Consider the following 14,553-nt stretch of genomic DNA (forward strand, 5'->3'; position numbering starts at 1 on the left):
GTTCTGAGCGTTAAAAGGTGCTGCATCAGTCATTAGCCAATTGCTGGGGTAAATTGGGAAGGCTTTGTGTCGACTCAGCAGAAACCTCGAGTTGGCAAGTTCATCCCATAAACCTACATTACTCTTACAATGTAATAGTGTGCTTAGCATGGACACGGTGACCAGAAATGGGAGTTAAGGGTTAGTGAGAAGGTTAAAAAACAAAAAAGTGCAAGGGCCAATGCAAGTGCCAGTGTATAAAACAGACTTATGAGTGTGCCTGGAGGGACACACATCTGGTCACAAACGCTCAAATAAACTCAGTGCAAGTGCTGAAGAAACTGCTTAAAAAATAAAGCATGCAACATTTAAAATGCTAGACCAATCTCTTTGAAATAGGCTCATTAGAATGACTTCAAACAAAATGTCTGTGGGAAATAAACTGACGGCCTTTGGCAAACACAAAGCTGCCTATTGAATGATTCCTGGTTTAACTCATTAGAATTTCTCAACAAGTGCAATCATGCCGTCTGTGTTTTGTTAGACAACTTGTGACAGCAGACAGCAGCATGTTTTTTTTTGTTTTTTTTCAGTGAATGACGAGGAAGATTACGTCACAGAAAAAAGGGAGAAAGACAGGGGCGTAGTGTCAATTACTAAACTAAACTACTAACTAAAGACATATCTAGGTAGAAGAACAAAAAAACAGTTTGAGCTGCAGCCCAACATGCAGTGTATAATAAAAAAGAATGTGATTGTGTGTTTCAAAAGAATGTGACGGCCACTCTTCTGTTATCAGTATCCACAAGAACACACTTCAGCTGTTTCCTTTATTCTTCCTCATGTAAAGCCAATCACTCGAGAGACCTTCTTTTTTCTTCATTTAGCCCGTGCTGTGTGTTTCCTTTCCTGTGGATGTGGTCACCTTCTCTCAGGGCTCTAAACACAGTCATTTGTCCACTTTAAGGACTTTCAACTCTGTCAACATACAAAAGCACAAAACACATTGCAATAGAACAGACAGACAGACAGACAGACAGACAGACAGACAGACAGACAGACAGACAGACAGACAGACAGACAGATAGATAGATAGATAGATAGATAGATAGATAGATAGATAGATAGATAGATAGATAGATAGATATCCCCTCAAAATTGTGTTTAAAAGTAACTTCTCCTCTGTGTCCCAGGCTACCCACACACATCACTGACGCGCACGCATCGGGAGCGCGCAGCACAAGTTGGTTAACTTTTACGCGCTGACTTTCATGGTTAACGCGTCATTAAGGACCCAGTGAACTATGCGGGATATTTTTGAGTGACTGAACAGAATTTATTTCCAGCTCTGCGATAAGAAGTTCGACGCCTATAAACTCATGTCTGGCCGTGAAAGCAGCTATATTACCCTCCACGTGCATTTCACTGTGTTGGAGTTTTCTTCACTTGTATCTGCGGGTGCGTAACTTTCAGAAGGAGACGTTTTGGGGGGGGTATTTTGGCACAGGACGGGACACCGTGTAAGACAAGCGCCAGGAATAGGAGGCAACAAGTGGCTCACATTTACAGGCAGCGAAGGCAGGACACGGTGGCTCCAAGTTGTTGAACGGAAAAAATAGTTTCGACTTCAACTTTTTTGTGGCGTTGTATTTCAATATTCAAAAAAACATTTGTTTTCGCAGTGAGTGAAGGAGAACATCTCTTAAGTTGTATAAACCTTGCACCAGCTGTTTTTGCCATGAGTGGATCGGTGATTTTCCAGATGTGGATAGTTTTATTGTTGGGAAGTGTTACCGGAGTCGGGAGAGCTCAGCAGTTCTCCATCGCCAAAGTGATGAGGGGCAACATCAGGAGAGACGGTGAGATGACTTTATTTACTTACTCTTTTGTGGCTGTGTTGATGTTGCTCGTGCTTAGTGTGTTCGCTGCCTAAAATTGGTTGCATTTTAAAGGTAACCTTTTTGGAAAGGTCTACCAGTATTATTGTATCCCTTACAGTAGCTTGGTAATATAACTTGAAGCTAATTTGGATAAAGTAATGGCTTTCTCTCCTTAAATTTGTACCATTGGATCTATTTGTTATTATTTTCATATTCTGTCTCAGTTGTATACATAATTATTCATATGATAAGACGATTTCCTCCCAATGACTGCAGCTGTGGCCTTAAGTCCTCAGATATACATCAGTTGTTCGGAAGTGTGACGAATGAGTGACAAATGGCCGCCTGGAATGAATGACCTGTTGACCCAATGATTTGAAGTGTGTTGGAGGAGGCAGAGAAGGCAGCGACAGCAGAGTGTGGAGAGCAAATAAAAGATACGTGGGTAAGAGATGTTTAGAAGGAGGAAAAGAAAAGTCAGTAGGATGACAAAGATGCTTCACTTGCTTCTCAGACAAATTGTGACTTCTGTCATATACAGCGTGTCTCCTTCATTCGAGCTGAGATCTCCAGTCTATCACTTGCTGGTGGTGCTCCAAGATTACTTCAGATTACTTTTCTTTTACAGATCTACCTTTTTTAGTTCTCAGATAATCTCCTGCTTCTCCAACTGAGAAAGACACATCATTATGTCTTACTCAATCTTGCCATTTTCTGTATTCACTTCTATTCTTCAAACACTTCCCAGTCACAGTTTCAAAAAAACTTCAAACATGTTCATTAAAACATGTGTTTTTGATCAGTTTCAGTACATGGACACAGTTTGCCTTAAGGTCTCCTTTAAAGAGAAACACTGGTCCTAGTTGATATTTGTTTTAAACATGTTGCAGGCATAGAAGGATTTAAAAAAGAGATTGATTGATTGATTAGGTTTAATTTGAATCTTAAGTATGGAACGTCTCTGCTTTGCATACATCTCCAATATGTCCACACTTGAAATCTGTCAAATTAATCCAAGATTCGGTAACACCCACTGATGTTGTCAGGACATTATTATATCAGAGAACATGCCCTCAGAACTTGGCTGGGTGACATGCTTAGTATGAGCCTTAACTTCAGGTTGGAGACTTTGCACAGTTTTAGACAATTAAATCATTGTCTCACAGGAGCTTTGAAGATGACATAACTTTTTGAACCCTGTCACATGGGAGAGGAGCCGTCATTCACTGCATATCATACTGCCAGAGCTGTCGAGTCTTTTTTTTTTTTTTAACGCTCTGGTAATATCGAATCAGATCACGGTTATCAAAGTGAATCCTTTGATCTCTTGTGATCTTTTGTTGCACAAAGACGAAGACTTGCTGTGATAGCTGCTACAGAGACAGACAGGTTGTTAGATGCTGCAAAGGCTTTAAACCACTCTTTAAATCCAAGGCATGTGGAAAATGATGAGCTAATTTCAGTTATTAAATTCACTGGTGCTGATTAACTCTGTTTCTATGTGCAACCTCAACTGATAGGAGCTCATCATTTTATCATTATAAAAGTGCCCTAGTGTCCTTTGTGTGTGTTTTAGTGTTCTGTCAGAATGTAGCTCACTTTGAGGAATTCCCCCCAAGGTTTTTTTTTTCTTTCTTTCTTCTCTAATGTTTGTGTAGCAGTGTTCACATTCTTTTGGTTCGCCGTTAAAAAGTGTCTGTGTGTATGCATTAAAAGGATTGGAATTGGGTGGTGAGATAAGAGGACACAATTTATTTGTAGAAAAAGGAAACCCACACATACACATGTAAACACATAGAACAAGGTAAACACTGTTTGGCCTTTTGCACTGAACAACTTATCATCTCTGCTGAAGAGACCAGACAAGCCAAACTGCATAAAACCTATTTCACTCTGACTGTTTGTTTGTGTGTGTGTGTGTGTGTTAGTGTGTGTGTGTGTGTGTGTGTGTGTGTGTGTGTGTTGTATGTATGTAAGCGGCACTGGTGGGCAGGGAAATCTGACCATGTGTAAGCAAGTAAAAACAAGCATATACTGACAGTGTAATTGTCACTAAGATATAGGAAACAGTCCGTGGGTAAACTTTCATCACACTCAAATGACAAAATGTCCCAAATCAAATGATATGACTCTTCAATACATTACCGTTTTTCTTTGAAATGTCACTTAAAGGAATGGCAACACTTGGAAAAAAATACACCTTGGGGGTTAGCTGGACTAAATTTCAGATTGCATCAGCGGTAGATCCACAGAAAGCTGAGACTATATTTAGAGCTACTGGTAGTAGCTCAGTCTGTTTGGGACTTTGGTTGGGAACCGAAGGGTTGCTGGTTCAAATCCGGGCACGAAGTCAAGTCACCAAACCCCCAAACTGCTCCGGAGAGCTCGTTGTGGGCAGGCCCCGCCATTTAATGCATGTCCACGCATATAACTCACAACAAGCCAACAAGAGGACGTCACATACAACCCACAACCACTATAGTTAACTTCTTAAATTTAGTTTCCTCCACAGGTCTATGGGGCTTCTTACACCCAAAATAGAGCTCTACCAGCTGTCATTATTGGGTCTGATCAGGTGCACTTGTATGCTTAGCTCATATTCAAAGTACTACTATATATTAAATCCATTTCACACAAGGTGCATATTGCTTATTTTATTTTATTTTTTTAAGGTCAAAATCAAGAGAGTTTGACTTGATCACTATGAAGTCAGAATCATAAACGCTGTCATAATGTCGTAAATCCACTTTCCGAGCTAAAATGTTTGATATGGACTCCACATTTCTGATGGGCTACTATGACTGTCTAAAGCAAGCAAACTGATGTTCAGATGAAGTGTTTTATGTTGCTTTCACCCTGTGAATATGGTGGAATGCATCAGATATTCAGGTGATTTAAGTGAACTGTTCTCTCCCTCCCTGTTCACGTTAACATAATCTTAAGCCAAGTAATAATACTGCCACACTCACACAGCAATACAGCAGCTCGTACATATATGAGAGTAACAAAATGAAGTTGCTTTTAGAGAGTAGGATGCCAGCAATGAGGGGAATGATTAACTTTTGAAACAGACTATGCTATAAATCCCCACTGAACTAATAACTTATATTCAGACAAAGGAGCACATTATCTTCTTTGAAGGCTCCTGACATACCTTTCTCCTCTTCTGTATTCCAGCAGTTCTTCTCTTATCTGTTGCCCTCCTCTCTCAGTGCTGTCTTATCAGCCTCTGCCATGCCATATATCAGTCCATCTCCCCCGATCCTCCTTTTTCAATCTCTCCCCCTTCTCATTTATGCCTTTATCTCTCCCCCATCTGTCCATCTCCTTTTTAATCAAAAGCCTCTTCAACCTGCTGGCTTTGTGAGCAAATATAATGTCGGAAACAGTGTCACAGACATGCAAGCTTGCACGCTCACACAAACCGAAGCAAACTAAAGAAAAAATATGAATGTAGTCTTCATTTATAAAATAATTTAAAACCCTTTAAACTATCCTGATATTCACTACAGAAACAAAGAAATAGATAGTGAAAAACAAGTTAAATATTAAAACACTATGTCCACATGCAGACAAGACCAGTGTGCTCCCATACTCTAATGGGTTGGTGATATCAGTGAGTGTGATGCCATGCTTCTTGAGTGTTTCTGAGAACTAAAGGTAGCCTTGTCTGTGGTAACACTTAAAACGTCTTTGGCCTAAAATAATGCCCTTCAAGTATTCATACCCAGTGTCCCAGGTGCTGAATCAGCTTTTAGCATTAGCAGAGGTCCACCAACCCTGACAATAGAGCTGAAACTCTTCCTCGAATCAGTGAAGTACCTTGATTTCTAAAATGCCTTGAGGGATTTTTTTTTTGCCTGAAGAAGTAACAACTATTTCCTTTTCATTTACCATGTTCTGTTGGATTCCATTAAAGATAGTCTTCTGAACGATAACGATATAGAGACAGCTTTTATTCCCCCGCTGACTTTTAATATTTTAATTGACATAAGCATAAAGCATGCAGCTTTTATAGCGCAAAAAATGCTCTGCATGGTGTAGTCTACATTCATTTAACAGAATATTATTAGTCTATTCAAGAAAGTACCTTCTTTGATCTGTGTGGATTATTATTGGTGTATATTTATTGCAGAGGGCGATTACTCTATTATTGGCCAATAGTTTTTCTCGCTATTACGATTACGATTACTTTATATTACCAACCAACTATTATGGTTACTGACAGACAGCATGCAAACAAAATCCAAATGTTTTCATGTCACCATATTAAACACAGAGATGACAGGCAGACAGGGCTGTCATTGGAATATATGAGTCACACTCAGGACACCCGGCAAGAAACTACTCCCAACCCACCCACCACGTCTGACACACTTTTTTAAAAAAAAAACACAATTACAGGATCTCCCTTTCAAGGGTATCACCTAATAAACACTTGTTTTTGCTCACGAACACATTTACTTTTTTGTGCAAGAATTGCATGAGCATAGTTACCACACCCCTATACATTTGGCAGACAGTATTTCCCTTGCGCTGAAACAGAAATAGGGTGGTGACCACTCGGACAGTCTGGCAGGAGAGGATTGTATGCAACAAGAGAGTAGCAAAAAGTAAGATTATGTCTTGGAAATTGAGTGGAGATAGGGTGGTTGTGCTGGGATTTGAAGAAGAGAAGGCAGCAAGGGAAGAGTGAAATTTTAGAGGGGAGCTTAGAGGAGTTAGAGAGCACGGAGGAGAGGGAGAGGGAAAAGGTGTGTTAAGAGAGATATGCTAAGTTGAAAAGACCTGTCCCTTCACTTTTCTGCCCTGTCAGCTTGGTGAGCGAGATAGCACAACCAACGGTGAGCAAATGGAGGGAATATAAAAGAGGGGGTGGGAGGAAGGCGGGCTGATGAAGGAGTTGAGGGGGGTGAGATAAGGAATTTTTTGGAGAGGGGGAAAGAGGACCGAGTAAAGTGCCGACCATCAGCAGATTATCTGATCTCAGTTTATGTTCAAAGGTTAAGCATAAAAGGAAGGCACAAGCAGGACTCTGTCAACGTGCAGTACCCTCACAAGATAAATCTGGCTTCCCACACTGAGAGGGTCATTCATGCAGAATGAGGGAAATGGAAACATTATTAAGCTTCCTCACCTTGTGACCCATACGTGATAGTATAAGAGAACAATGCATTCCGTTGGATTATCAAAATACACAGAATATTGTTTTTTTTAAGTTGGTGCATTCTTCTAGTATGTTGTGACTTCAGAGGACTGACATGATCACTTGTTATCTCCTGTTAAGAACGAGCCAGTTGAAGAGATTTGGATAAAAGAAGTAAAGTGGACTGTCAATTATGAAACAGCATCTAGATTGATACGAGTGTAGTACCGTAATAGCTCTATAGTGTGTGGCTAAGCTGGATGACAAATATCGTTTTAAATGTGCAGTCTCTCATATGACATATACATGTGGTTTGTATGGACGTGCTTTCTGTGCACCGTGACCATGTGCTTCTTTTCTATTGAATTGTATTACTTGTCCTGTATGAATACGCTGTGTATGGTAGAAGTCCGCCTATGAGTTTTTGTTACACACAAACGTCTTCTCCCTCTTGCTCACTTGGGCTGGTGTAACTCTCTAATTTAATTAATACCGCGTTAATATTCTTCGGTCACAGTGAGATCTGCAAATTATGAAACCTCGGCCCAGTAAAACATTAGATTAAAAGTTTGACCTGCTGTGAGGCGAATACTTTCGAAGGATATTTAAAAGATCAGTGCAAAAATAATAGCGATTTAAAAGGGATTTTAAAACAAGATAAAAAACAATATTCAGCAGCAAATACTATTCACAGAGGCAGAAAAACAGAGAGAGGCAGGTCATGTAAGAGACTGCAAGAAATAAACTAATTAAATAGTCATCAAATGTAGATTTTTGGTAGATAAATTATCATTTTTTATGGAGTCTGGGAAAGTTCAGTGCAAGAGAGTGAAGCAGCCTATGACAGACCTATTAAAAAAGAGCTACACAAAATCACAAAATGCTGTCAAATACTTGCAGATGCAACTTTTGACTTTTTTTTCCAAACTCCTCTATCTCCTCTGTTAACTTTCTATTCACTCAATTTACAAGCCAATAAAGCCCTTCAAAAAGCACGCCCAGCTGGGGACACGGGGTAGGCCGACTGTTGAGGAGAAGTAGAGAGCAAGGCTGAAAAAAAGAGAAAAGCAGACAGAGGTTTAGTATTGAAGAGTGTCATCAGTAGCTGAGCCAACTGACTGCCGAGGTGGATGCAGCGACAGAGGAAAGAAGGAAGGTGGATGGTGTAAGGAAAGAGAGTCAGGATGAGAGAACAAGGTCCGACATGATTAGGCCAAAAGAAGTTCAGATGGAATGAGGAACATGAAGGGAATGAAATAGGGGTGTTATTACGAACGATGGCAGAGATAGGAAGAGACAGAACAAGGGGAATTCATTAACAGAAATGGGAGAATAAACAAGTGGGAAGTTTTAATTGAACAGAAGGGTTGAATGGGGTAACAAGAAGAGTGAACCAAAGGAGGGGAGGAGGATAGAGATGTGAACGTCTGCCAATATCTGAGCTCTGCAAAAAGAGCTGACGAGCAAAGAAAGAGCCAGGGAGAGAGGCAGAGCGAGAAAGAGAGGGAGAGATGGATATGAAAAGAGACAGAGGAGAGGTGTGAAAGAGTAACGGCATCACTATAGAGAGAAACAGGGAAAAGACGGGAGTGTGCTGAATAAGCTGTGAACGTGAAAAAGAAACAAGAGATTAAGGGATAAAAAGAGCAGAGAAGAAACGCAAAAGAAAGTTTGGACAGAGAGAGAGAGAGAGATAGAGTTTGTGAACACGCAGGGAGGGAAAGTGGCCCCTAATAAGAGAGAAACACTGATGAATAAGAGTTAAGGATAATAAGGGTAAGAACATCGAGGTAGATTAGTGTTAGATTTAATAGATATAACTTTGTGTTTGAGAGAGGCTAAGAGCATTAACATCCTCATACCTACAGCAGAGGTCTGTTTATAGATTGAGACAAAACTGCCTGTAAATCACTTAGTGTTTAAACAGCATATCAAGCAAAGTGGTTAACCTCTGTAAATTGACTTAAGTGTGTAAAGTGTTTGAAAACTACTCAGCTATATAAAAGAGAGTTTTAGTTAAACCGTGTATTATAATATATCCCAACACTGCACATTTGACACACACACACCTTTCACAGAGGCTCAAACTAAATTACTTCTGAAACTAATTTAAAAAAAAAAGAAAATACAGTCGCGTGCAAAATTTGAGGCTATAGCAACAAAAGAAAATGTATTGTTTTTGGACCACCATGCAGTGACAGTGTGCTAAACTTCAGCACACTTCATATTTACACCTCTGGTGTGTAACAATGCCTCTGCAGTTGCAGCTGGTGTGTTAATTACATTGGTATCCCCTCAGGCAAGGTGTGGCATAGAAACGGGCTGTCAGAGGGGATTGTGGGAGAAATTAGAAGGATCTTTACTGCAGCTATTTGGGAATCATTGAGCTTTAAGTTGGATCATAACGGGAACGTGTTTGAGCTGCATGAATATTCTCATTTTAGCTGGTGATGACTGTATGATTTATTAAAGGCAAGGTGTTCAGTTTCTGATTTGCATACAACTTTACATCCTCAATATTCTGTAGCAGTGTACTGAATCCATATAAACCACATTAAACATCACAGGTTCTCCAGCTAATTCGGCTGTGTGGGCTTTGAGCATAAACTGCATAGACAACATGAAGCGCCACCAAAGTAAAGCCAAAATATTTGAAACGTTCCCTATACTGACCACAGCATAGGTCATAAAGTCCACTATGTAAACTGATGGACCATGGGTGAAACCTTAAATTCTAAAGACACTTCAATTATGTTTTTCTCAAACAAAGGGTTTCTCACTTAAAAGGGAGTTCTTATTTTGCAGATATATGTCCCAGTGAGAAGTGTAGTTACATGTTGTTATTTGATGCTACAGAAAGGGATAAGATGTCATGATTGACAGCTCTGTTGACGAATGTCGCTCATATGGTGCCCCAAATTAAAAAAATGGAGAAAGAGGTAAATATAAAAAAAATGTTACAAACTCTAAGACAAGAGTAGTTCAACTTTCTATAGTTGTGTCTGTTTCAGAATGGCACACAAATCTGTTTTGTAGACTTTTACGACCTGGGGGATCTCTGCTGTTTTATCAGTTTGTTAAGTGTTTTGGTCAGCCAAGGGGGCAGAGAGTTGAAATTGTGGCATAATACACTTTTGTCCCAAATGACGTCACCATGTAAAGTCAATGCTTGTCATGATTGTCGTGACTTTGGCTTTATTTAGGGATAACAGGAGAAGTTTTAGACATGCTTCTTATCCTTATGGGATGACATGAGGGTAGGGTAATTTGGCTCTTCCTGAGCCATAAGATTGTGTCACGTGGTGCTACAAATAGTAGATAACTAATTTGGTTAACCATTTTTGTCATTTATCATTCTTTTATATACATTTATCGCACTTCTTAAAAGTCAACTATTAATACTGCTCCCCTTCAAAAAATGGCATTTGACTACATTTCCCAGGAGTGGTGTTTCTCCTTTTTTTCTGTTTTGATCAATGTAAAGGTTGCATGCAAAAGATATGAACTTGAAGCTTTTTTGAAGAAGGTGAAATAGGACTATTACCCTGCTAAAGTCACCTCTGACAAATTCAACTAACTGCAACATGAATCCAATGACCCCTTTGCAGCAGGGCAGTGGTTCAATATTGAGTATTGCCGTAACTGTTACCTGCTGCTATATAGAAGACCAAACCTCATCCTATGAAGCCATCTGTTCTGATCTGAGTATTTCCCTGAGAGACAAATTTCACATTCTGAGAAAGCGCTGTGAAGCCGGGGGGGTTGTGCGAGCAGGGCTAAGTAAGGGCGAAAACATGACAAATGTCAGAAATGACATTGCAGAATGATGAGAGCTGAAGCCGCTCTCACCCCGGGAGATCCATCCCTGCTGAAGGAAAGAGATAAACACTCTGTGTATTTATGTTTTGTGTGTTTTATATTTGTGTGTGTGTGTGTGTGTGTGTGTGTGTGTGTGTGTGTAGAGCAAGACAGAAAGAGAGAAATCCTCTCGTGCTCTGTGAGTGCTATGTCTTTGTTACTCTGACAATAGTGCTCTGACACAAATGAAAAAGAATCTTTTTTTTCCTCCTCTGTCAAACACTTTTATCTTTTCCTCTCCAACTGTCAGCGTTTCTCAACGTATTTCCTTCTCTCTCTCTGATCCTCCATTTGTGTGTCTCAGCGTTTCTCCCACTTTCTCTCTCTGTCTCTTCTAGTCTTCATTAGGTTCCCCTCTCCTGTTTTCATTTCATCATTTACTCTCTGAATTCGGTATTAGAGCGGCAAAGAGTGAGGAAGAGGAGAGCTGAGAGGAGAGAATACAAATGTGGGGAGGAGAGCGGGTAACATGGCAATAAGGGACATGGATAGCAGCACAGAAGAAAAGGGGCGAAGGCATTGTTAGAGGGATATCAAAGAGGGAAAATGAGAGCAAGGCAGAAAGAAAAGTTAACAGGCAGAACGAAAGAATATAAAAGTAGAAGGGTAAAGAAATGGCAGAGGGATGACGTTATGTGCTTCTGTAGAGCCGGCAGCAGGATAAGTGATCCCAGTGGTAGATAGAAGGTCAGAAACACACTGACAGGCAGACCACTGCTTAACCCCGCACTCTCGCAGCACACCCATGAAAAAGCACACTCTCACAGACAGCTGATGTGAGGCAGGCAGACTGAGAGCAGGACCGCTGTCAAAACATCAGCATCTGCTCAGCATCACACACAACGCTCAGAGCAAATGCGCACACACAATCATACATCCAGCAAACAGCATCCAAGCAGCCCTTAGAGGGATCAAGGCTGATATTTGATAAACTTGTGCAGCCGCAGCTGTGGCTTCGCAGAAACACACACAGAGCCTATAGCAGCAGCCAGTTTGTCATACAGTTGTATGATGATGAGGGATGAAGATGACAAAGTGTGGTTCATTTTAATGCATTTAATGTTCCCTATATCACTGCATATTTTAGCTGGGTGTTTGTTCATGTACACCTATTATACGTGAACATCAATGTTTTTGTGTGTGTTTGTGTGTGTGTGTGTTTATGGACTAATTGATTGTCCTCGTCAGCCCTGCTGTTCAGACTGCAGTAGCTGTCAGCAGGAGCCAACTGCCTCCCTAACAAGCCTTACAAACACACAGCCACCCACCCACACACACGCACACACACTCTTTAACAAGCATGCACACACACATATTATCCCATTATCCCTTAAACAGATGCACTAAATTTAAACACAGAGGCAGCACAAGGAATCTATAAAGGGCATGCTGTGTGGTGTGCCTAAGCTGTTATTCTTGGCATTTGGAGGTTTGATTGACAGACACTAAGATATCTGAAGAATCCCCAGGTATTTCTCAATATGTGAAGACCAGGCCCTTAATCCAACCTTAAGCCAAAGTTATAAAAGACAGATATATTACTCATACATATCCAGAAACACTATGTTGGATGATTTATAGTACAGATACAGTATCACACAAGCAGATGAGATAATGCAAATGCTACAGGCAACACTCCATCAGGCCACACATGCTGTGTAGATTCACCCACACGCACACAAAGGGAGGATGTTGCTGATGAAGTGTTGGTAAATACACTCCATCACAGTGGAGAAGGGTTACACAGGGACAAGCCCCTCTCATCCTTCATCCTCCGCTTTTCTCTGTCCTGCCCCTCCCTCACAATCTGTTGTTACAACTTGAGGAACTTCACACACCCACCTGCTTTCTCCTGTCTTGTTTTCTCCTGCTGGTTGAAGTTGTGGATCTCTTGTCTTCTTCTTCAACTATATTTGGCTCCCCCAGTCTTATTGACAGTCCCTGTTTCCTGGATTTTGTTTTCCTGTGAACGAAAAAGAGAAATGGAAGAGGAAGCTTTCTGTATGAAGTAGAGTTTTGTTTTTTTCATCCCTCCTTTCATGCAACGCTGTAGCAGTAGTTGACAATGACGCAGCATGTGTGCATGTAGACGGCAAATCCATATTGTTTTTGTTTTGCAATAAAACATCAAGCAACTTTCATAAGATATATTTTTGATATTTGGTCTGTATGTCCAATGAAACGGTTCTCTTTATGGGGAGAAGACAACGGGAGGCTAAAGAGAGGATTCAGCATCTTTCAGGGAAGTTTAAGAATCATTGTTTTAACAGCAAATATTTCCTTGGAAACATAGCAAGTGCGACTGAGTGCTTCTTTTTTCACAGATAGGCTTCTTTCAACCTGTGCGCTCCATTCTTCTCTCTCTCTCTCTCTCTCTCTCTCTCTCTCTCTCTCTCTCTCTCTCTCTCTCTCTCTCTCTCTCTCTCTCTCTCTCTCTCTCTCTCTCTCTCTCTCTCTCTCTCTCTCTCTCTCTCCCTCCTCCTTCTTCTTCTTTGTGGGTTTCTGTGATTATCTATATTTCGGTGTCCTTCCACTTATGCATCTGCTTGTTTGTGCCACCTCTGCATTTGAGTGTTACGGCTGCTAAAGCAGTTCCGCTAGTGTCTCCACTGACCTGTCTTCAGTGCTGACTCAGCAGGTGTTGGTCCCCTCTGCATTATTCAGAGAGCTTAGCCAAGGTGTTAAGCAGGAGCACATCACAGCAGAGGGTGGGAGCCTGCTAAGTAGAGTGCCAGAAGACACACAGAATGTAGGGGTGTTAGCTTAGTGCAATACAGAGATTAGGTTGTAGAAACAGGACTAAAGCCATGCCCCTTTTTCAATCATGCAAATTGTAATTCAGATTTGAAGATGTACTGTCATGCAGACATTAGTTTCTATAAAGTTATTTGTTACGCAAGAGCCAAAGTGGAATGTGTTATTTGGGAGCAGTAAAGTTACAACCCAGTTGAGGAAGAATTTCAGTTGGTGCCGCAAATTAACAACAGTAATAGGCCTAACTTGTTGTTCCTAAAGATACTGTAGATTAAAGATGCTATAGATGTCGCACAGAATCAAAACTAATATGCTTCAAGAAGAACGTCAGTAATGACAGGTTTAGGGGTTTTGACGTGCCTTAACTGCAGTATAATGAGAAAAGGTATATTTGAGGTAAAGGGGGCAGTTATAATCTCTGAGGTCAAGATGGGCATCTTTGGGCTGTTAGCTTCCCCCAGTAAAGATGACTAGAAAATCACAGAAATGCGTATCCCTATTGTGTTATGTATGACACATCGCATCCTTTTGATAAAAATGATAGAACCAGTTCACTGTGCCAAAAAGTTGAATGCCTCAAATATGGACATTATATTTTCACCTTTCCGAACACTGATTTTCCAGCCTAATTGGCAGAGTGCAACTCATCCATCTTCTTTGTACTCATTGGTGTAATTTGTCCCCCTAAACAGGTGATGAATCATACATGCCTGAGAGGCACTCACAAAAGCTAAGTGGATGCTAATGCTAATCAAAGCCCCAAAAGGGCCATAGAGGCTCGCTGGTGAAGATGTAAGACACGTTAAAAGGCTCCGGTACCAAAGAAACATGGAAACGCAATGCCAGTCATTTTTCTTCCAGTGATGTCTCTTCTGTGTCTCTGCTTTTGAAGGAGATCACAAAGGCAAAATAATGATGATATTGCAAAAATCGGAA

At 40.7% G+C, this 14,553-nt stretch overlaps 1 protein-coding gene across 2 annotated transcripts in view; it reads left to right on the top strand.

Moving 5' to 3' along the window:
• The first annotated feature begins 1,246 nt into the window (after positions 1-1,246).
• The window catches only part of pdgfd (platelet derived growth factor d), a 48,433-nt gene continuing 35,126 nt past the window's right edge, over positions 1,247-14,553 (top strand). For both annotated transcript variants that reach the window (XM_079354198.1, XM_079354199.1), the window contains exon 1: positions 1,247-1,838. In XM_079354198.1, coding sequence (XP_079210324.1) covers positions 1,718-1,838 — 121 coding nt within the window. In that variant the 5' untranslated portion in view covers positions 1,247-1,717. The remainder of the gene's footprint in view (positions 1,839-14,553) is intronic.

Source organism: Symphodus melops, assembly GCF_947650265.1.
Source record: "Symphodus melops genome assembly, chromosome: 10".
NCBI lineage: Eukaryota > Metazoa > Chordata > Actinopteri > Labriformes > Labridae > Symphodus > Symphodus melops.